The following is a 22,875-nucleotide window of genomic DNA, read 5'->3' on the forward strand; positions in this document are numbered from 1 at the left end:
ATCCATTTGTTGCTAACCAGCCAATTAGCATCAGGAATCTGGAATGACACAACTTTACCAGAATACAAATCAGACAGGAATTCAAGCTTATCATGGGGATCAATCGGAATATCTTTGTATTCTTCTACGTTTCTGCAGGTTGGACTGACGTAAGAAGCCAAGCTTGCAATATTAGTGTCCAGGCCTTCGCAGACACTGGGAAGAACTCCTCCTTCTTTGTACTCCAAGATGCTGCAGAAGTCATCTGTACTCTTCCATAGAGCAGTTTTGTAAACGACAAGAGAAGCTAACGTGGGTATTTTTACATCGTTTTGATCCACCACAGAGGGAAGCTGTTCGTAATTACCAACGATACTGTTAGCTGCTTCCACCGCAGTGGTGGCTCTCATGTAGCTTGCCATGGCCTCAATGAGTTCAAACTGAAAGTCATACACTTCTACATATGATTCAATCATTTTCTGCGCAAGAACTTTTGTTTTGGGGCATGCACGTTCCATCTGAATGTGTGCAATCATTGTCGCAGCAAGGGCTGTATCTTGCCCGAGTATAGTATCACATGTATCGTCAATCATAGTTTCCCACAATGATGTGAGGGCTGTCAACTCTGGTTTCCCCACTTTTGGATCGTACTTATTATAAAGACATAAAAATTTCCGCTTTTTTTCTTCAAAATTGTCCGTGGATGCTCCACTAGCGATACCCTGAACCAAACTGCGGACAACTTCAAGGAATTCAGAATTTTCGTTGAACTTGGCTTTGATACTTTGACTTTGGGTAAAGAGATTGTCCAGAGAATCCTTCATATAAAGCATCTCTCCCAATTCACTGAGAGTGTGAGCCAATTTATTAACACGATCTGCGAACTCATTCAAAGAAGAACTCACAAATACGGCTTCAACAGGATTCAAATAAGCAAAAGTGCTAACTGTTGATTGAACCAAGTCTTCAGCAGCTTCTGCCGAAACCGCCGCAATTGCCCAATTTATAAGTCTCTCTAAACTACTTCCTAATTCGTCGGTTAAAGAGGCGACTTCAGAGGCATAATGTTCCAGTTTTGTACTTGCATAAGCAACATCAGAGTCAGCTTTGGCGCGATTGAAACTTTCTACCTTTTGAAAGTACGTTTTAAGACCATGGAATCTGTCATTAACTTCCTTTTTCAACTCTCCACTCAGCCAATCTGTGAGGATATTCTGAGCATTTGCCTGATTTTCAACTGCTGTAAGGATGTTATTCATCTCATTCAAACTCAAAAAATTTGGATAGTCAATGTTGGTATTGAGAACTTTAGTAACTTTCCCATTTGCAGGAGGCGTACTGGAAATGGCGTAAATTTTCATTTGTATAATAGCTTTCCAGAACACACAAACACTCTTCTTACTGTTTCTCGGAAGGTTCCATGTCGTGTGACAACCGGATTTAATAGTCTTTAAATCGGGTACCAAAGACAACAAATCACGTAGTCGATCTGTTTGCTTGTTGCTAGTGACTTCAAAAAACACCTCCAGGTTTTTTATCATGAGGTCATTTGCTTCGTTGACTTGAGGGTATTGAACTTGTTGAAACTCAGATGGAAAGTTGTACTTAAGCATTAGAAAATGTAGGAGATATGCATTCCATTGAGGACTCGAGTCGCCACTACCTTTCGCAGTTTGGTACGAGTCAACCAGTTGAACAAGTTCTGGCAAAGATGAACAAAATACTTGGTCAGACGATTTCGGCTTTTCGCAAGATCTTCTAATCTCATCTCTAAGAACCTTTCCGCTATTTCCGACTAGAACTTTTATAAACTTTTCAGAAGGCAGAATCGTAGCCGCAGCCGAAGACAATGGTTTCCGTGCATCGAGTAATCCTTCAACTAATTTCACCTTCGCATTAATACTTTTCAAGTCTTTCTTCACATAAGGGAGACATCGTCGCATGAGCGGGTGTAATAACCAAAGTTCCACATAAACCTCTCGAACGTCATCATAGTAGACAGAATTGAAAAACTCATTTCCCATCGGTGACAACCTTTTATAGAAGAGGTAAGCACAAATATTCGGGTCTCTGCAATCTTCTAGTTTAGGAGCCTGAAAAACATTAAATCCTGGGATTTCCATCTCTAGTCTTCTTCCCATTTGAAAAATGGCTTTAAGGATTTCTTGATGAATAACTGCGTCAAGGTTATTCCCTTGATTTATAGAACGTAGATGGTAAAAATATTTACAGAAATGTTCATAAGGGTCGGGTAGGTAGAGACTAGTGTAAGGCTGACTGATGTATTGGTTTCCATTACCGCTGAGACCAGACAACTGACCACCAATACCATGATAAAAGTTTCCTTGGTTTCCACCAAAACCGAGATTCCCGTTTGTAAGCTCAGGTAGCAGAAATGCACACGCCAGTGCGATGAAAATCTTCATAGTTGGGGTATGACCTTTAATTGAATAATAAACAAATTATATAAAGCTCATAGTGGAGCTAAATAGTCTGTGAATAAAATCCTGAAGTTTGACCTTTCAAGTGAAAGCTACTGAACAGTAATTTCCTGTGTTACGGCTGTTTATTATGCTGTACAAGGTGCTTCTTTGTACGTTATTGATCTTCGATACTGATACCAATCGATACATTAATTTAGAAATGAAAAATTATGTTAAATATTGGCATTTTGATTGACAAAAAATCTCTCGTCGAAAATAAACATTGACATTATGTAACTACTAAATTAAAACGGTTGGTTTAATCGCTAAATTGAAGCACCATACCTCGTAAAATATTTACCGTGCGTCAATCTTGCCTTATTTATCCTTATGGTCTGATAGTTTGGGGACACTGGGCGTCAAAAACACATTTAACAAAATTAAATTACAATCTTATTGCTTCAGAAAAAGGTTTGTTTCATATTTTTTTGCCAACAGGAATGTTCATGCCATTCCTCTTTTTATTGACGCAAATATCCTGCCAATTAGCTCAGTCTCTATTATAAGATAGATGGCAAATTAAATCTCCGAAAATAGGTAACGTTTTTAACCCATGAGAGCTTTCCTGACCGTCAGCTAAAATGCTGCATCACGCAAAAGCCTGGAAATTCAAGCGTCGTCTATCGCAAAACGAAAAACTCTTTGGAACCTTTGTTTTGTTTTGTTTTTGTTTTTTTGTTTTTTTTTCACGTAAAGGTTTTTAGGTGCTGTAATACTTCACGAATGTAGAACTTTAGAAGAATCTATTAAATATAGTTTCTTAGTTTGAATTTTGGTGACGTCATGTGAAAACCGAGAAAAACATATTTTTCTCGAAAATAACCCACTACTTCCACAGTAACCGTTGGAATTGTCGAAGTTTTCCTTTTTTCCCCTAATCTTTATTGCCTTTCTCTTTTTCTGAGTAAAAGCAGTAAATACTACTTATTAACCGAGAATGCATGAGGTCCTTACAGAGAAATCTGGAACGCGCGAACTTAATTGTAGTCATATAACAATGGACCTTAAAGCCTAGTAGTCGTTATTTCAGAAATCATAAGTTACAAACTGAAAAAAATAAAAAATTCTGTAAACCAGTTAATTGACTAAATTACTACATGTAGTAATGTTAGATGTGTTAATTTGTTGTTCAGATTTTATTTTGATCAGTAAACTGAATAAAGGCGTGAGCAAAACAGCATTACTTTCCGAAGCTCGATAATTTTCATTGATTTGAAAAATTCCGAAAACCGTGATATAACATTGATCAAAACTTACCCACTCCTTGAGATGATCCACAACTGATTTAAAGAAGTTCGAACGTCTCGCTAAAATGTACAACGTTATTTACTCAGCGGATAAAGTCATGTTACAATTGCTCTGTTGTCTTCCCGAGTGAAGCGTTATCTACCTGCCCCAATGTAAACTGACTTTGTTCCCTGAGTTGTGGAATATGTTAAAAATTTAACATTTTGCAACTATTGTCACTGTTTCATAGACCTTTTTTGCAGAAAATAGACTAACTCCCATTTTTGCTTAAGAATGGCTTGATCTCTTAGCTTGTCACTTATGAAGCCTTGTCAGAGGAGTTTTTAGGATAAGGGATCACTGGAGAAATAATTGAACAGAAAGGAATAATTGACAAAATAAGTTTGGGGATAAAGGCGGATAATTGAAATATTTTTAAACATAATGAATTTAAATTTTGGTTCCACATTAATCATGATCAGATGGGGTCCTATGATGATTTTTCTTTTTCTTTTCCTTTTTTTTTTCACCTCCCGGGTGATTCAGTCTCTCACCTCTCACTCCCCCCCCCCTCCCCCTCCCGCTTGAACACACGCGCATTGTTCGGTTCTCAATCGCTTTCATCATCATATTTCAATTTAACTCACGCCACGTAATTTAAAGCAGCCTATTAGGCCATAGGGCACCGCATTTGGCTACGGGAGCCCGTGTGCTGACACTGATTAATCACGCGCTTTTTATTCTCATCAAACTTATGGACTATTGTGGCTTCTTTGACTTAACATGAAAGTCCTTTACGTTTGGCTTTGGTAAGTGCATCTTTTGTGTGAAATGAGTTGATTTTTCTACTAGGTGAAACTGCGTGAGTACTTTTCTTGATGCGCTCACTCGCTCCTGTACTGATCTTGCTGAAAAACGATTTTTCAAGGAAGTGGTGTGGTGTGTGAAGTGGTGGAGAATTTTTCGGAGCCTGTTCACAGACCTTCTATTTTCTCTTCAAAGTCCGTCAAGCGCGGGTGATAAAATATAAACCGCAGGGGATTTATTGACCGCAGTGCAAGGGGGTAGTGGTGGGGGAAGAAGAAAATAGAAGCGCTTCGCGTTTGTTCTCGCGCGCTCGCTTCGCTTGCGAGCTCGCTGAATGCACAGTGTGTCCAATTCTCACATTGAAAGATTCTCTCGATTGGTCCCGTTCTAACAGGTCGCTTGACCTTTCTGTCCTCACTTCCGCACAGCTGGCTGTGACAAAAAATTCCTAAAGGAGGATAATTTCTCAATCGCTGTATTTTTTTATGCATTCTTTTCTTTTACTAGCCGTATGCAGGCGCTCGCGATTGCCACATGTTCCTTTATTTTGTTTCACGGTCAATTCGCAAATGTCAATCTGCCGAGCTGTCAACGTGGGTAAAATTCGCAACTTATGATTGGTTATTACTCACTCTTTTGGAAATCAGGGTTCTCAGAGTTGATCTAAAAATAACCGTCTAGAGAGATTACGATGGGGATAGGGCCTATAGGGGGAATAACTCTCCGTTCCTTCATCACCTTTTAGATGTAATTTCATTGCTTGGTAAGTATATTTCTGTGGTTGAGCCTTGCTTACTTCTCGGATCACGTCTTGACTGTACCCACGGTATAGTCTTGGATTAAACCTCTAAGCGTTGGAGCCAAGTTCTGTGTGAAATTATTAACTGTTAAAGAGCAAGTTTTAAACAGCTGTAATAGATATCCACTCTCCCGCAGCAAGCGAGTATTCACCAGGATAAAGGCCTTTACCAACGACGTCACTTCATTGAAGGTTTCCTCCGTTTGTTCCATATCTGTTTCTGAAGGCAAAATTTCTTTCCACACTGGTGATGATTAAGTTAAATACCTGTTTCACAGTCGAGTCGTTTTCGGGTTACGGCCCGTGCAAAAATTTAACCGAGATCTTGGCAAGATCTCTGAGATCGGTACGAGCTAGATGAAAGATATTTTGGCCAGACAGATCACTGCGAGGTGATAGAGATCTCGGTGAGAACTCGTCCTCGTCGAACCCAAGGGCCTGTTTACATGGAGGTGGGGGGCCCCAGGTAGGTGAGGTAACCCCCTTAGGTGGGGTAACCCGCCTGTCCATTTAATCTCTCAGTTTAATGTGATCACGTTTACATGTTAGGCGGGGTGACCGTATAGCCGTATTTGGTTAGTGAATGCGTGATATACATACGTGCACTGCGGACATGATTTGTTCTTTGGATAAAAATCCTTTTAGCCACTGATCAGTTGCACATTGGCTTACTCCTTTTTAAGCTGATGTAAAAATGATGAGTACTGGACAAAGATCCCACAAAAATGACATACCGGCACTGAAATTGTACCAGTTATTGGTCTAACTTTAGGCAAAAAAAGGAGAAAGACTTCTGAAATGTACACTAGTCAAATCAAAGCAGATGCATGGACATTTGAAGACTGAGACCAATAATGAGTCATGTAAGGGTAAAACTGAGCTGTGACAACTACCGACAAGGAAAATTTGGTAAGTTCATTAAATCGAAATTCAAAATTCTCACTTGTGTTGTTTTACTGGGACGGTTAAACACAATGAGGGGAATATCAGCAGGGGAATAATGGCAAGGGGAATATGAACATTACGATGAGGGGAATATGAGAAGGGGAAATATATACTGCTATCAACTATATATCTATTGTCTCTGCCTCGTATTCCCCTGTTACAATCAAAACCACCACCAACTTTTCAGACATTTCATATTTGCTTTTAAAATCTGTTTTGATCAGATTTTTGTAGTGGAAATTTTTTTGGGAGCTAGCTTTTAACAGGAGATGCAGTTATGACCAGGCTGTTTTTTCAAAATTTATGCCATGCATTTTCTTATGTGGCTGCCCTTATGATATAACAGCAAGCTGGCAAAAAGCATTCCATTGTTTTAAATCCTTGTAAAACCCATTCAATCAAAAATCACCCTTTAAGTACTTCATCATGCTCTTACTTAAATCTGTGATTTTCTCAACAATTATTCGTATCTACAAATTTGCATAATGTCATTTTTAATTGGCAATCACTGGTCTCCCTTGTCGAGACTAAAATCTTTAAACAATTGATCAGTGTCCTGGAAAATGATACCCGATTCTAGACCCAAGCCCTCTGATCTATATACCCTATCCCAGAGTAAACTGCTTGAAAACCATACCCTGCACAGGGGCATATACATGTACCTTAGCATAAATGGCAGTACCCTCCCCCCTCCCCTGGGGGAAATATGTACTTTTGTATGTGAGATACCTATTTTTAGAATACAGCTGTAGTTCATAAATATCATCAGTGTTACAAAATGATTCGTACCTGCACTGTCAATCATCAGTGTTACTTGCTTTTAAAATCTGTTTTGATCAGATTTTTGCAGTGGAAATTTTTGCGGGAGCTATAGGTTTCAACAGGAGATGCAATATGACCAGGCTGTTTTTTTTTTCCAAAGTTTATGCCATGCAGTTCTTACGTGGCTGCCCTTACGATATAACAGCAAGCTGGCTAAAAGCATTTCACTGTTCTTAAATCCTTACCCATTCATTCAAAAATCACTTAAATCTGTGGTTATACATATTTTGTATCTCAGGAATTATTTTTATCCAAAAATTTGCATAAATGATACTTGTATGTAGTATGTTACTTTGGTTTGTGAGATGCACTAATTTCTAGTAAATAGTTCATAAACATCACCAGTGTTTCAAAATCATTCCTATCTGCACCATCAATCATCAGTGTTGTTTCCTTTTAAAATCAATGTGTTTCGATCAGATTTTTGTAGTGGGAATTTTTTTAGAGGTTTCAACAGGAGATGCAGTTATGACCAGGCTGTTTTTTCAAAGTTTATGCCATGCATTTTCTCATGTGGCCACCCTTTTGATGTAACAGCAAGGGGGTTAAAAGCATTCCATTGTTTTTAATCCTTGCCCATTCATTCAAAAATCATTCTAACTATTATTTTCATCATGATCTAACTTAAATCTGTGGTTATCTCAAGAATATTATTTTTATCCACAAATTTGCATAATGTTATATGTGTGTATATTTTACTTTTTCCCAGGTGTACTTTAGGAATTTTTGGGTAGGTACATGTATGTATGTACCGCTGGGACCCTAGAACCCTTAGCCTATACCAGAGCTAGTTTAAGTGAATTTTTTCTACCCTATACTAGACTAATTAATTCCCCAATGCCCCCTATTTGAGAGTAGCTGTTTTCCAGGAAGTAAAGAGGTCACTAGCACATTCCAGCCAAAACAAAACTGATTCATTCGTAAATCACCCTGATTACTTCATCATAATCTAACTGATTATCTGTGCATGGCTATCCCAATTTACTCTTACCCAAAAATTTACATAAATTATGTTATTTGTTCATATATATTACTTTGGTTTGTGAGATACCTGTTCCTAGTAAATAGTTTCTAAACATTACCAGTGTTACAAAATAATTCGTACCTGCACCGTCGATCATCAGTGTTATTTTCCTTTAAAATCTGTTTTGATCAGATTTTTGTAGTTTCATTGTCAGTTATGGGAGGTTTCAACAGGAGATGTGCCAAGAGTTTTCTATATGTGGCCGCCATCATGATATCACGACAAGCTGAAAAAAAAAATTCCACTTTGTTTTCAAATCCTTACATATTTAATAGACAGATGTGATGTCTTGTTTTACAGCTATTTGAAAGCAGGGGAAATTTTTCACTTTGGTAGCAATCTCTTGCACGTAAGAGAGTACCTTCTTGAGTTTACCCAGTCTTCACCAGGCGAGTTCCTTGCCCTGGGGGGGGGGGGGGGGGGGAGTTCCTTATTTGGCCTATAAGCGTGTGTGCCGCTTTACAAGGTATGGTTTTCAAGGTCTTGAGTCTTACACAGGATATACAATTTTTACTGTTTTGAATAGGATGTTGTTTTGGACTGAAAGCCTTTAAAAGAGTGTGAAGGCTTGCAATGGGCATCCAGTGTCTTATTTTATACCCATCCAAACTTTAACAAGAAAACAGAATTGTTTAGCCAGTACTTTGCTAATGCTACACACACGTGTTAAAAGGTTACTATTAATAATCAGTTAGAAAACTTAACAACTATCAATAGTATGCTAAATTTGCTTTGGTGGCCATTGTAGATGAGACATGGTCATGCAGTATTGCGGGATAGATGGACTGACTTGTGAGACACCATTTTTGGGGAATAGAACATGTTTGGCTATATAAAATGCTTTTTCTAGCACCTTGACAAGCAACACCATGAAAAGAAATTGAAAAGCAGACAACAAACAAAATATTGGACCACCACTGCTATATAAAAAGGTGGTCATTAGTGGAGGTTTGACTATGGTAGCAGTTTCCTTTAACTCAATCTGATAGGGAACAGGGATTTCAGACAAATTATACCTTCAACGAGTTTATAAAAAATTCTTGCTCAAATTACACCCCCCCCCCCCCCCACCCCAAAGTATGTCGCAATCCGGCATATGATATAGTGGATTGTTCGAGAGACGCCAGTACTACATCAGTGCCACAATCATAGAATTAACTTGACTCTTTATTCATAGATTCATTACATTGACTTTTATGGCACGTGGTGAAAAAACTACAACAAAATGGAAGACTACAATAAAAATACAGCTTGAATTCAAAAACTGAGAGGAATAAAACATTGAAATCACAATCACTTATGCTGTCCAACTCCTAGCGATGCGTAAAAGAAGTGATAAAGTGAAAAGAAAAGGCTACTCCAACAAAAGATGAACTCCACATAGATCTCTTAACTCCAAGAGCCTAACCCGTGTGAAATACCTCCATGGAAAATTCTCCATGGAATTCCATGGAGGATTAGGACATCAATTTCCATGGAATTCCGTGGAAATTTCTCCATAGATTTCCATGGAAGATATTTGCATGGAGGATTAGGACATTTCCCATGGAATTCCATGGAAAACATTAGGGCACCAATTTCCATGGGATTCCATGGAAATTTGTGCATCGACATTTTCCATGGAGGATTAGGACATTTTCTATGGAATTCCATGGAAAAGTTCCATGCAATTCCATAGAAACTACTCCACCGATTATTCCATGCATCTCCAGGGAGTTTCATGGAATTCACAGGAATTAGACATGTAAAATATCCAGTGAATCAAATGGAATACATAACAGATTTTGGTCCACTGCAATTTATTTAATCAATTTAAAGACATCAATCAAAACTTAACATGCTTTTGGAGGAAAATTTGACATACTGTAGCTTAACAAATTAATGTTTACTTGTGACTATATACATTGCAGTTTAGAATGCAGCAATCATATTGAAGTAGCTTAAATGAAAAATTTAGATTTAATATAAAGCAAGGAATCTTGGCCTGGTGTTTAAGAAAAGTAACAGGCGAACAGATGCATAATTGAGAGAAAAAAATAAGCTAATACTTGAATGCATAAACCGTCAGTATGTAAGACTTAAACACGGCTTTATTTAATGCGACGAAAAAGGGAACCGCTACTTATTTCCTCGATCAGAACCATGGTATTTAGTTATAGCAAAGTCCTACCTAATCCTTGGGAAAAAACGGCGACAACCACAATTATAATTTATCAGTCTCTTGCATAGTTTTTACGTAGCAGGCATGAAAATTCTAAATATGATATTTCCTCTTATGCATCGAAGCAGTCCATCGAAGTACAGTCTTCGATTTCTAATTCTGCCAGAAGTAGTAATTATTCCAAAGGATTCCAAAGGCAATTTGCAGGAAAGACCACATTCATATCTGTATAAACAAAAGATGGAAACTTCATATTAAAACCGATAAACAGTACCCGAAAACTCACCCTTCTAAATCTAGCAGAGACATAAATCGAGCGGACGAATTCAGTAGAGCAACCAAACACGAGTTGTGTACATATTAAGCTTACCTTCCTCTTTAACGTGCGATCCTGCTGAGTCATTGTTTAATCGAAGTCGATTTGAAAGAAGCCAAATGTAAGCAACCTCACAAATGATATTTCGCGTTGAAAATGACATCTTTTTCGGATGCATTTCATCGCAAAGACAATCCGTTTACACAACACTGTCGTACTGCTCAGAAGTCCGCCTAAAGATTCGAACCAAGAAACTGATCTTCTACGCATTTCTATTGGTTCAAAAGCTCCACGTGATCGCGTAAGTCATTAAGCGGGGAGGCTTGGACGCCAGTTCAAGCACCAAATATGGCGTCAAATCACGGCTCGATCGTGGAGATGTCTGTCTTTAAAGGCTTTAAATTGTGGTCCCTTTCAGAGTTAATTGTACTATTCCGAAGCTGTAGAAGAGTAAAGCAGTGAGAGGAAAATATTGCATTGTTCTCCCAGGTGAGGGAACCTTTTAAAAAGGCAGCAGGCCTATTCATAGTCTGATCTTAGTGTCGTCACGCAACGCTCCCCCCCCACTAAAAACGGCTGTGTAGCACTGACTAGCCTATCCACGGATGCGGCAAAAAACTCTAATATTGCTTGTGTAGGTTCGCCGAAATACTACATACAAAGCAATCTCATCAATCAGGTTCGAGTAATAGGGAAAATCTTAGCTCTCAACCAAAACACACTTCGATACCGAGAAGAGTTATGTGCCTAAGTGGGATCATTTCCAGTACTGGCTATTTAAGTACGGGATCCGTACATCGTCTTGTGTTTGCTATTTATACGGGATTCCGACTAAACTGATTAGATCTATTTAAGCACTGACTCGAAACGGTTAGCCTCTTATTAGGGTAACGGTTGTTGTTATATGAATAAAATCAAACTCCAACTAGCAGCGAGTTACTACTCCGTGGTAGAGTGGTTAGGCTACGAATTATGGATTCTACGCCCCTGGATCGGTTCTCAATCTTGCCACATCGAATTTTTCTTCTTTTCAAAATTTAACACTGAAATTTTTTCCTTAAAAATGGAACAGTGGTTGAAGAGACTTACACTTTCATGGAAATTTGTTGATCAGAAATTTCAAGAGACTTAGAAATTTCATATAAATTTCAAGTAGAGACTTGATCCCGTATGTCATAGCAAATACACGTCGGTGTACGGGTCCTGTACGAATAGGGGCACTGTGCCATTATGAAGCAACTGCATGTTGTTAATAACAGTGATCTTCTCATATTTTAAATGCAACTCTGATTTTAAAAGATAAATGGCAGACAGCCCTACTAAAAAATAATTTTCTATATTTATTTTTTTTCAACAGGATCATTTTTTTATTAAGCACACAAAACATTCCTCTTTATAGTTAGCAATAAAATCTCTTACACTGGGACTTTCAGCGTCGGTGAACAATACTTTTGCATTGTCTGTGTAATTTAAACTAAATGCACTATTTTGCTTTTAGAAAGCTTCCAAATGTTCCCTATTTTTCTATTCAATAAAAAGTGCAGACTTGAACATGTGGTTCACAAGTTGATGAGTTGCTTGATTACTGAATTTCTATGGATTTTCTCATACAAACTGCATGGTATTCTATTGAACTCCATGGACACGCTATGGCATTCCATGGAACTGCATCGGTTGTGACTGCAGCGCTGCGCAGTCAGCGGTATGTTGTAAAAGCTTAGCAGCCGCACCAGATTTTAGTAAGCGGCCGCCATGTTAGCCCTTTCTCGTGTTGTTCAAGTTTTTGGATAGTTATCGCCATCCATCGGACATTATACGGCCTAAACGGTAAGAACTGTTAAAAGAACATTTTACGGAAAATCCCAAGAGAGTATTTCACACGACATTTTGAAGTTTAGTACTTACGAATCACGTATTTAGCCTATCATGTATTTGTCATGTCAGATTGTTATCTCGGGACTCAGGATCCAAGAACTAAGGAGTAAAAAGAATGTGTTGTACCGAGGACCTGTGAATAAACTACGTTTGGGACGTTCGTGTTGATTGTTAGCAACTCCTCTTGTTGTATGTACTACGGGAGGCCAGCCACAATAACAATCGTTTGACGATCTTCGTGTAGCAGTCATGTCCGTCAACAAAGAAGCAAGACCCGAAGACCAGGTCAATGTGGCGCTGGAAGAAGAAACTGATGAATCAAGGAAGCGTTTCCTGACGGAGAAAGGGTATACGTATCAACTCAACTTGAAAACAAGTAACTTGAAAACTAAGAAATGTGAACTGGTGAAGCGAATGAGAGGTACTCTACTGAAGCGAGGTCAGTCAACTAAACTAGTAGAATTTAAGAAAGAATTCAGCGAAGCTCAGATTTTGTATTGCGAATTTCAAGACATGGTTGAAGAGATTAAGGTTTTTGCGAACCCAGATGAGAATGTGGAAAATATTGAAAGAATGGTTGATCAAGTTGGCAGAGAATGGTCAAATTTTGAGTGTGACATTAGATCAGAGATAAAGTTTCTGGAATTTGTCGAACACCACGTGGATGATTCAATCTCTGAAGCATCCAAAAGGTCCAGTCGAGCATCCAAGAAAAGTAGTAGGTCAAAAATAAGTTCCAATGATAATGTTGAAGAAGATAGGTTTCAGTTACAAAAGGAGGAAGCTGCCTTAAAGGCTAAACTGGCCTATATAGAGAAGGAACGGTTGCTGAGATTAGAACACAGAAAGACTGAGTTGACCAAATTAGAACAAGAAAGAAAGTTGGAAGAGCTAAGATTACAAAGTGAACTTGCTCAGAATCAAGCAAAGCTTAATGTATGCATGTCAGCAGATAAAGTAGAACTGTTTGATGATCAGGATCTAAACTCGATTCCCCCCGCTGATAAAGTCAAGGACATGGACAAATTCCTTAATTCAATTCCAGTCACAAGTAAGAGTGATCTCTCTCCTGGTCAGCAAGAACCTATCTACTCTTCAACTCAGTTAAGTGGAGCCCAACCCACTTTCAGTCTTCCGCGTGTAGAAAATGGAGTGCACAGTACGTTAAGCCCCAGTGCCACACCCTTTCAACCACACTCTGTCGTCTTAGAAAAGTGTATGGACAAATTAGTGGAAACAAGTAGTATGTTGGTGGCAGCTACTATGGAGCAGAACCTAGTGAACAGGCAACTAGCAATCTCAGGGCAACTGCCTAAGATTTCAATCCCAGTTTTTAGTGGAGATCCTTTGGAGTATCCTACATGGAACAGTTCCTTCAGTGCCCTTATTGATTCCAAACCAATGGACGCGCAGACAAAATTGAACTTCCTACATCAGTACATCTCAGGAAAGCCCAAACAAGTTGTTGATCAGTATATGTTAATTGGTACTGAAGATGCCTATCAGTCTGCGAGAAAGTTGTTAAAGGAAAGGTATGGTAACTGCAATGTAGTAGGGACAGCCTTTATGAACAAACTGGAGAACTGGCCTAAGATTGGCGTAAGAGATGCGGAGGCCCTAAGAGATCTTTCTGACTTCCTGCAAAAGATAATTGCCGCCAGAGAAACTACTCCTAGTCTTGCTGTCTTAGACTTTGCGAAGGAGAACGTTAAAACTCTAAACAAGTTGCCATTTCAAATTCAGAATAAGTGGAGAGGAATAGTACAACAGTGTAGAGTCTCAAAAGGAAATGGTACTTACCCTACCTTCTCTGAATTTGCTTCATTTGTGAAAGAGTGTGCAGAGAGAGCGAACATTCCCGAACTTGAGGAGCTGTCCAAAACCAAAGAGTTTGTTAGGCCTAGAGGACCATTCAGACGCTCACCAAAAGGCGAGGAGGCCTTTTCCTTCGAAACTCATGTATTGGATCCAAGCAAGAACGTGACTGCCCAGGGTCAAGGTGAAAAGGAGAGACCCCCAACCTGTTCGCAAGGGAGGAGCGAGAAGAAAAAGACCGAAGTATGTCTGTTTTGCAAGGAAGAACATCAGCTAGACGAGTGTAAAAAGTTTGCAGAGAAGCCGCACAAGGAAAGGAAGGACTTCTTCTATAAGAAATTTCTTTGTCTTGGATGTGCCTCTAGCAGTCAACATCAAGTATCCTCCTGTAAGAACAGACTTAAATGTCGCACGTGTTCTGGAAATCACCCTACATGTCTCCATATTCAGAAAACTCCCAAGGAAAGTATTACGAACTGTACAAATGTTTGTACCATCCCAGAGCAAGAGGGCGGCTCGGATCATGCCATGATTGTACCTGTTTGGGTTAGACAAGTTAGCCAACCCAGTAAAGAAGTCTTACAATATGCAGTGCTAGATGACCAGTCCAATGTGAGTTTTGTGTCGCAAAGTTTGTGTGAAAAATTGGACTTGCAAGGCCCACCAACCGACTTGCTGCTGACAACAGTGCAAGAGAGAAATGTACATGTACCAAGCAACCGTATTTGTGGAGTTGAGGTGTTGGATTTTAGAAGGGAGCATGCTGTGAAGCTACCCATGATGTTCAAGCGAGATATCATCCCAGCCAGTCGGTCGCAGATTCCAAAAGCCAGTGTTGCCCGGAAATGGGAACATCTGTGTCCTATTGCTGACGAGCTCATGCCCTACAATCCAAGTGTGGAAATCTCCTTGCTGATTGGCAATAATTGCCCTAGTATCGTTAGACCCAGAGAAGTCCTAGTGGGAGGTGAAGACGACCCTTACGGCCAAAGATCTTTAATGGGGTGGGGTATAATCGGCAAGGTGTGCAAATCTACAGGTGAAGCCAACCATAAGGAAGGAGTGTGCAACAAGGTGATGGTCAAAGAAACCCATGAACACTTTGCCTTTACGACAAAGGTGAAAGAGATTATCAACCCACAGAAGATTATTAAGATTCTTGAGTCAGACTTTACAGAAAGTTCTGCAAATACCAAGCCCTGTTCAGCTGAAGACAGGAGATTCCTCAACATCCTTGAGAATGGTATTGTGAAGAGATCGGATGGGCACTACGAGATGCCTCTCCCTTTGAAGACAGACAAACCGTCTCTACCCTTCAACCGCGAACTAGCTGTCAAGAGATGGCACCAACTTTTAGCAAGGTTTAAGAGAAACCCCAAGTTCCTGGAAGATTATCGCTTATTCATGAAAGATGTGATTGCTTTGTGTGCAGAAGAGGTACCACCGGACCGCCATGGAGTTCAGGATGGAATGGTTAACTATGTACCACACACCGGTGTTTACCACCCAAAAAAACCAGACCAGATCAGGGTTGTTTTTGATTGTTCGGCCCAGTATGAAGGGGTGTCCCTGAACGATCACTTGTTACAAGGACCCGACCTCATGAACACTCTTCTGGGGATCCTGTGCAGATTCAGACAAGAAAATGTTGCGTTTATGACTGACATTAAGAGTATGTTTCATCAGTTTATGGTGTCAGAGGAACACAGAGATCTCCTGCGCTTTTTGTGGTGGAAGGATGGGAATCCTGTAAATGAAGTGACTGAGTATAGGATGAAGGTTCATCTTTTCGGTGCTGGTAGTTCACCTGGCTGCGCAAATTTTGGTCTGAAGAGAGCAGCAGATGATGGGGAGAAAGAGTTTGGTGAAGAAGCTGCTGAGTTTATACGACAGGACTTTTATGTGGATGATGGACTAAAATCAGTCCCTACCGTGGAGCGAGCTGTTACACTGATAAAAGCAAGTCAAGGCATTTGCGCCAAGGCCGGCCTGAGACTGCACAAAATTTCATCAAACAAAAGAGAAGTTCTTGAACAGATTCCGGCCGAAGATCGCGCCAAAGGATTAAAGGAGCTAGACTTGAAGGTTGATCCACTGCCCTTAGAACGTGCCTTAGGAGTAGTGTGGTGCATTGAGAATGACAGTTTTCAATTCCGCATCGAGCTGCGTGACCGTCCCCTAACGCGACGTGGCGTACTTTCCACAATCAGTTCAATCTACGATCCTAGTGGTTTCGTTGCCCCAGTTACCTTGAAAGGAAAACAAGTTTTGCAGCAAATGTGCCGAGACAAGCTTGATTGGGACAGCCCAATTCCAGAGAGTTTGTATACTCATTGGGAGAAATGGCGTCAGGATGTTCTGAATCTCGATCAGCTGCAAATTCAACGTTGTTTTAAGCCGGAGAACTTTGGGCAGGTCAAAGCCAGCGAGTTGCATCATTTCTCAGATGCTAGTGTAGAGGGTTATGGACAGTGCTCGTACCTTCGACTAATCAATGTGGAGGACAAGGCGTACTGTTCCCTTGTCATTGGGAAATCTAGAGTGGCCCCGTTAAAGCAAATCACTGTGCCGAGGCTAGAATTGGCTGCAGCTACTGTTTCAGCAAACGTGAGTGAATTTCTTCGTCGAGAATTGTCTTACACGGACATTAAGGAACATTTCTGGACAGACAGCAAAATCGTCCTTGGTTATGTTAACAACGAAGCTAAGAGGTTTCATGTGTATGTGGCAAATCGTGTGCAGCAGATTCGTGACGTCACTAACCCGAGTTCTTGGTTGTATGTCAGCACTGAACTTAATCCTGCTGACCATGCCTCGCGAGGCCTTACAGCGTCACAGTTATTACAAGGAACCAACTGGCTAACTGGACCCTTATTTCTTTGGAAGAGTGGAACTTTCCAGCCTGAGAAGATAGAAGAATTTCAAGTGACCGAAAGTGATCCTGAAGTAAGGAAAGCAGCCGTTTTCACATCTCGTGTAGAGAGCAGAGCTACTCAAGCCCCTGAACCGTTAACGTCAAGCCGTTTGCGCCACATGTCAAGCTGGCAGCATGTGCTGAAGGCAATAGCTTTGTGTCTACGACTGAAGAGCAAACTGGCAAGTAGAGAAGTGAAGTTGACGAGACAAACGGGTGGTGAGAGCATCAGACCATTACCGAAGGTATCAGTCACACTTACAGAACTTCACGCAGCAGAGAGGGAAGTTCTTAAGGTTGTTCAACGTGAACATTTCCATGACGAGATGCAAGTTTTAAAGGAACTTAAGGAAGTTGGAGAGCTTACTACTAGAAAGATCGCAAGAGAAAGAAATCTAGCCGTCAAGAAGTCTAGTTGCTTATATCGTTTGGATCCATTTCTCGATGAAAACGGTGTTATCCGCGTTGGTGGCCGCGTGAGACGAGCTAACCTTCCATTTGCAACGAAGCATCCTGTGATACTTCCTCGTAAAAGTCATATTACAGATTTGCTGATTCGATTCTGGCATGCCAAAGTGAACCACATGGGACGAGGTATCACCCAAAATGAGTTGCGCCAGAGAGGCTACTGGGTTGTTGGTGGATCGTCAGCAGTGTCAAATTGTATTTCCAAGTGTGTTACATGCAGAAAAATGCGCGGCCCCCTGCAAATTCAGAAGATGGCCGATTTGCCTGTGGATCGAGTTGAACCTTCGGCCCCCTTCTCGTATTGTGCTGTAGATTTCTTTGGACCTTTCCCGATCAAGGAAAAGAGGAGTGAAGTTAAACGTTACGGAGTTATTTTTACCTGTATGGCCAGCAGAGGTGTACACTTGGAGACAGCCAACTCGTTAAGTACCAGTTCCTTCATCAACGCACTTAGTCGCTTCCTCAACCGACGCGGTCCAGTCAGACAGCTCCGCTGTGATCAGGGTACAAACTTTGTAGGAGCGAGGAATGAGCTAAAAGCTGCCTTAGAAGAACTGGATCAGAACCGGGTGCAAGAGTACTTAGTGGAGAACGGATGTGATTGGATACCATTTCAGATGAATGTACCTCATGCCAGCCACATGGGTGGCACATGGGAAAGGTTAATCCGAACTGTTCGTAGTGCACTGGAGACGTTACTTCTGAGCGCTGGCACACAGTTGGACGACGAAGCGTTCAGAACCTTCATGACTGAAGCAGAGTGTATTGTTAATTCCAGACCCTTGTCTACGAACGACTTAAATGACCCAGAGGCACCAGAACCACTTACGCCCAGTCATTTACTTACCTTGAAAGCTAAAGTTGTACTTCCACCGCCTGGAAGGTTCCAGCGAGCAGATCTATATTCCCGCAAGTGGTGGCGCCGAGTACAATATCTCGCGAACGAATTTTGGCTTAGATGGCGCCGTGAGTTTCTTCATAGCCTGCAGGCTCGTAACAAGTGGATGTATCCAAAGCGAAATCTATCAGTTGGAGATGTAGTCGTATCCAAGGAAGACGAAGGACCACGTAACCAATGGCCACTCGCTAGAGTCGTAGAAGTCTACCCTAGCGAAGACGGATGTATCAGAAAAGTCAAAATTGTGAAAGCTGATGGAGAACTTGACAACCAAGGCAGACGTCGAAAGCCATCTACGTTCCTGGATAGACCAATCCACAAATTAGTCTTACTGGTACCCTCTGCAGATGAAGCGGATGTTGGTGATAGCAGCAGGGAGACCGAGGAATTCCCCAACGAGGAGCCAACTACTCAGTGAAGTCGCCCCGACAGGTGTAGAAGACACAAGTGACCGCCTTTATGAACATTTGTTTTGTTTAACTGTCTAGTATGGACATTAACTTAAGTAATTGTTAGGCAACAATTAGGGGAGCCATGTGACTGCAGCGCTGCGCAGTCAGCGGTATGTTGTAAAAGCTTAGCAGCCGCACCAGATTTTAGTAAGCGGCCGCCATGTTAGCCCTTTCTCGTGTTGTTCAAGTTTTTGGATAGTTATCGCCATCCATCGGACATTATACGGCCTAAACGGTAAGAACTGTTAAAAGAACATTTTACGGAAAATCCCAAGAGAGTATTTCACACGACATTTTGAAGTTTAGTACTTACGAATCACGTATTTAGCCTATCATGTATTTGTCATGTCAGATTGTTATCTCGGGACTCAGGATCCAAGAACTAAGGAGTAAAAAGAATGTGTTGTACCGAGGACCTGTGAATAAACTACGTTTGGGACGTTCGTGTTGATTGTTAGCAACTCCTCTTGTTGTATGTACTACGGGAGGCCAGCCACATCGGTACTTCAGGGAACCCCATGGCATTCCATTGAACTCCACGATATTCCATGGAATTTCATGGCATTCCATGGAACTCCATCACTACTTCATGGAACTCCGTGGAACCCCATGGCATTCCATGGAACTCCATGGATACTCCATGGAACTCCATGGCATTCCATGGATACTCCATGGAACTCCATGGCATTCCATGGAACTCCATGGATACTCCATGGGAGTTTCGTGGAATTCCATGGATTTCCATCGATTTCCATGGAATTCCATGGATTTCCATAGATTTCCATGGATTTCCATGGATTTCCATGGAATTCCATGGAGGTATTTCACACGGGAATTTAAGCTATCCTGTTACATTAAACAGTCAGTGAATCAACAATAATTAACTCAAAGGGGAAAGAACGTGACTCACATAACAAAGTAAACATAAACAATATTAAATGTATGGTAAGTTTTATGATTCAGTCTCTCTAATTCTATCAATAATTCAATCTAAGCTTATTGGTTTGCAGCCATGCTAACCAGCAGGCCGGTGGCCATATTGGTGGTCATTACAATAAATATATACCTTTTTACTAGGGAGGTCAATTTCGATGATACATGACATGGAATGACGTATTAATAAAGTTTGTATTTGTGATCATTGATAGGATAGTTTTGGTCAAGCAGTTAAAAAAGGTTTAAACCAAGCTAGCAAAAATAATAGAGCTCTGAAGTGTTGTTAATATATCTGTTTAATTGTTCATTCAAACTATTTTTTTGTTTCTACTGAGCTAAAAATCCCCTGGGTAATTCTTCATACCCAGCCACCATTGACCAGTTTAGCAAGACATACATGCCAATATCAGAACAGTTGAAACCACTATTGTACTGATAATTGAGAAAAAGGGACAGCAGGAGCACGATAGTTCAACTGCTTTGGTAGAGATATTGAAAATGGTGGAGATTCAGTCTCAACTCTTATGTAGAACAAATAAGAACAAATTACATGCCTAAAACAAACAGGTATGAACTGCTATTTGAAGAATATCATTCTGTAATCTAGACTAAACATCCTTTTATGTTTTGAAACTGCCAAAGAACACGAAAATATATTGTATTATGAACATGAAAGCATTATTGCAACTTGCATATTTTATATATTTTCAGGTTTTACCTTGGAACGATTTTGAGTGAATGTTTTGAGTGTCTTTAGTAAGAGTAATTTATGCAGCTTTCAACTGTGCTCGATCTGCATAACACAAAGTAATACAGCTACAGTAGTGACTCCAAACTAAATTCAAATGGACGATATGAAACTCCATTAAGTAACTTTCACTATTAGAAAACCAAAGGTGCTAAGAAAAAGACTAACTAATTTGTCCAACATTATTCAATTTATCAAAGCAAGGTTGTCTATTTGTAAATGATTTTCACTTAAAGAAAGAAAGGAGAGTTTTTGACCACAAGAGTAACAACTTAAAGAATCGACCAACAACTTAAAAGAAGGAAGCATCTTGGTTAGAGGGAAAAAACTTAATACTGTAAAAGTTCAAATTCGGTGGTGAAAAATGAAAAACTTGAAAGGAGACATTAACATATGCTTCCATGTAGCTGTTTTCCCTAATTCTAGTGACTAAATCTCCAGCCCCGCTGTGAGAGTAAATTCATTCACGGGATAACCCATAAGCATCATACTAAAGCAAGTCTGTCCACCCAACTGAAGAACTGGGTCAAGAATGACAAGAATTTAATAAATTGGAAATTGTGCTAAACTCATACAGGAAAAGATCTCAGATATGGAAGTTATGTAGCGGCAATAAATATCCGCTCAAGGTTCTTTTGGTTGTTCACATTGTATATTCTTTGACCCGTAGAAGCAATTTCGAAGATAAAAAATACTGATTGGAAAACCTTGACTGGCCACCAGCCGCCTGTCTGAGAGGAACTTTATACTTACAGTGGGAGCTACCTTGCATGCATAAAGCTTAAACCAAAGAAAGCAAGGAAAATTGTGTAGGGTAATTAAAATTACCAAAAATACAGCCGTAAGTACTTACCTTAACGTGCCGTTTTTTCTTCCATTCGGCATTGAGCTGCTGCTACTGTACAAGAGCTAAAAATAGCGATAAACGGGGTCACTGCACTGATGACTTCACTTGCGAACTCAAAGCAATGTACGAAGCAGTTTTGCTTCGACCTCAGTTCTGATTTCATGCTTGTCTCTCACACATTCACTAATTTAACCGGTGGAAAAATCAGCGTATGGAAAAAGATCTGAAAGGTCAATCCGCACGTTCTAAAACCGTTCATTCCAATATGGCCGCACTCGAACGGGACGATGAAAGACTGGATCCTAGCACCCGTGCTTTGACGGTTTTGGCGCGAATTTCTAAACGCGGCTGCCAAACTCTAAAGATGACGTGAAAAGGCTGAACAGAGAACAATAACAAAAACAAGAGTCTTTTTTTCCGTACTTCGATTTGTCATCCTTTTCTTCGATGAAGTTTTTATTCAGTAAAATAATCGAAAAGGTAAGTCTGTCCTTTCCCTTGATAAATGGGGTTTCTCTTTTTATTTAATTTTTACCCTTTTTGTGGAAAGATGTCGATAAGCTAAGTGTGGTTACAGAAACGAACTACATTTTAGCTAGCCCTTCTTCTTAATATACTAAACAGGTTGATGCTAGATAAATTAAATTTAAGCTAAGGCCTTTATATAGCGTTCGCTATTTTTTAAAAAAGGGAATTGATGCATCTGCAGTGATATTATCAGTGATATTATCAATGCTTTTGAGTTTTTACTATGACCACCGTTTTTCTTAATTTTATTTTTCGTACGTTCATTTGAAGTTGAGCTGTTAATTGTTTTAAACAATACTGCGGCAAAAATCTTGCAAAGAACACTATCAGTTTAAGGTCCATGAATTCACTGATGATTATAAATAATTATAAGGGCTAATCAGGATTGATCGCAAATCCTTTTCTCTATTTATCGTCCTATGTCTTATGGAGCATCTTTTGGTGTTTTAATTTCATAGCTCGATCTCGGAGCGAGCTGAGGCGTGATATCGAAGACAAAGCATTCCGGCTGTTCTGACTTCTGGAAAGCGCCCTATGTTGAGGAGTACTTGTTCCCCAACAAATCTACATTTTTAATAATCCACTGATTATAAACGAATTCAATGTTTTGAATACACCACCGTGACAATGCAGTTCAAATGACAGGCCATTTTTTCAGTTGGATCATGCAAACCTTCCGGTAAGTGATCATACTTATATTTTTTGTAAGCTTAGTTTTTGTCAAATAGTTTCTGAAATGATTGATTTTTTAGGTACTGGAGTGAGAAAGTGAATTCCTAGCTAGGTTAATATTAAGAAAAGGGTTATATGAGCTGCCCTCATGTGGTATTA

The 22,875-nt window shown here is 40.1% G+C and overlaps 1 protein-coding gene across 1 annotated transcript; it reads left to right on the top strand.

The window, feature by feature from the left end:
- The first annotated feature begins 12,244 nt into the window (after window positions 1-12,244).
- LOC140922454 (uncharacterized) lies at window positions 12,245-19,422 on the top strand. The gene is made up of 3 exons (XM_073372438.1): window positions 12,245-12,390; window positions 12,508-19,220; window positions 19,338-19,422. The coding sequence occupies exon 2, from the start codon at window positions 12,688-12,690 to the stop codon at window positions 18,949-18,951; it is 6,264 nt and encodes a 2,087-aa protein (XP_073228539.1). The 5' UTR covers window positions 12,245-12,390; window positions 12,508-12,687; the 3' UTR covers window positions 18,952-19,220; window positions 19,338-19,422.
- Window positions 19,423-22,875: the final 3,453 nt, after the last annotated feature.

Source organism: Porites lutea, chromosome 13, assembly GCF_958299795.1.
Source record: "Porites lutea chromosome 13, jaPorLute2.1, whole genome shotgun sequence".
Classification (NCBI taxonomy): domain Eukaryota; kingdom Metazoa; phylum Cnidaria; class Anthozoa; order Scleractinia; family Poritidae; genus Porites; species Porites lutea.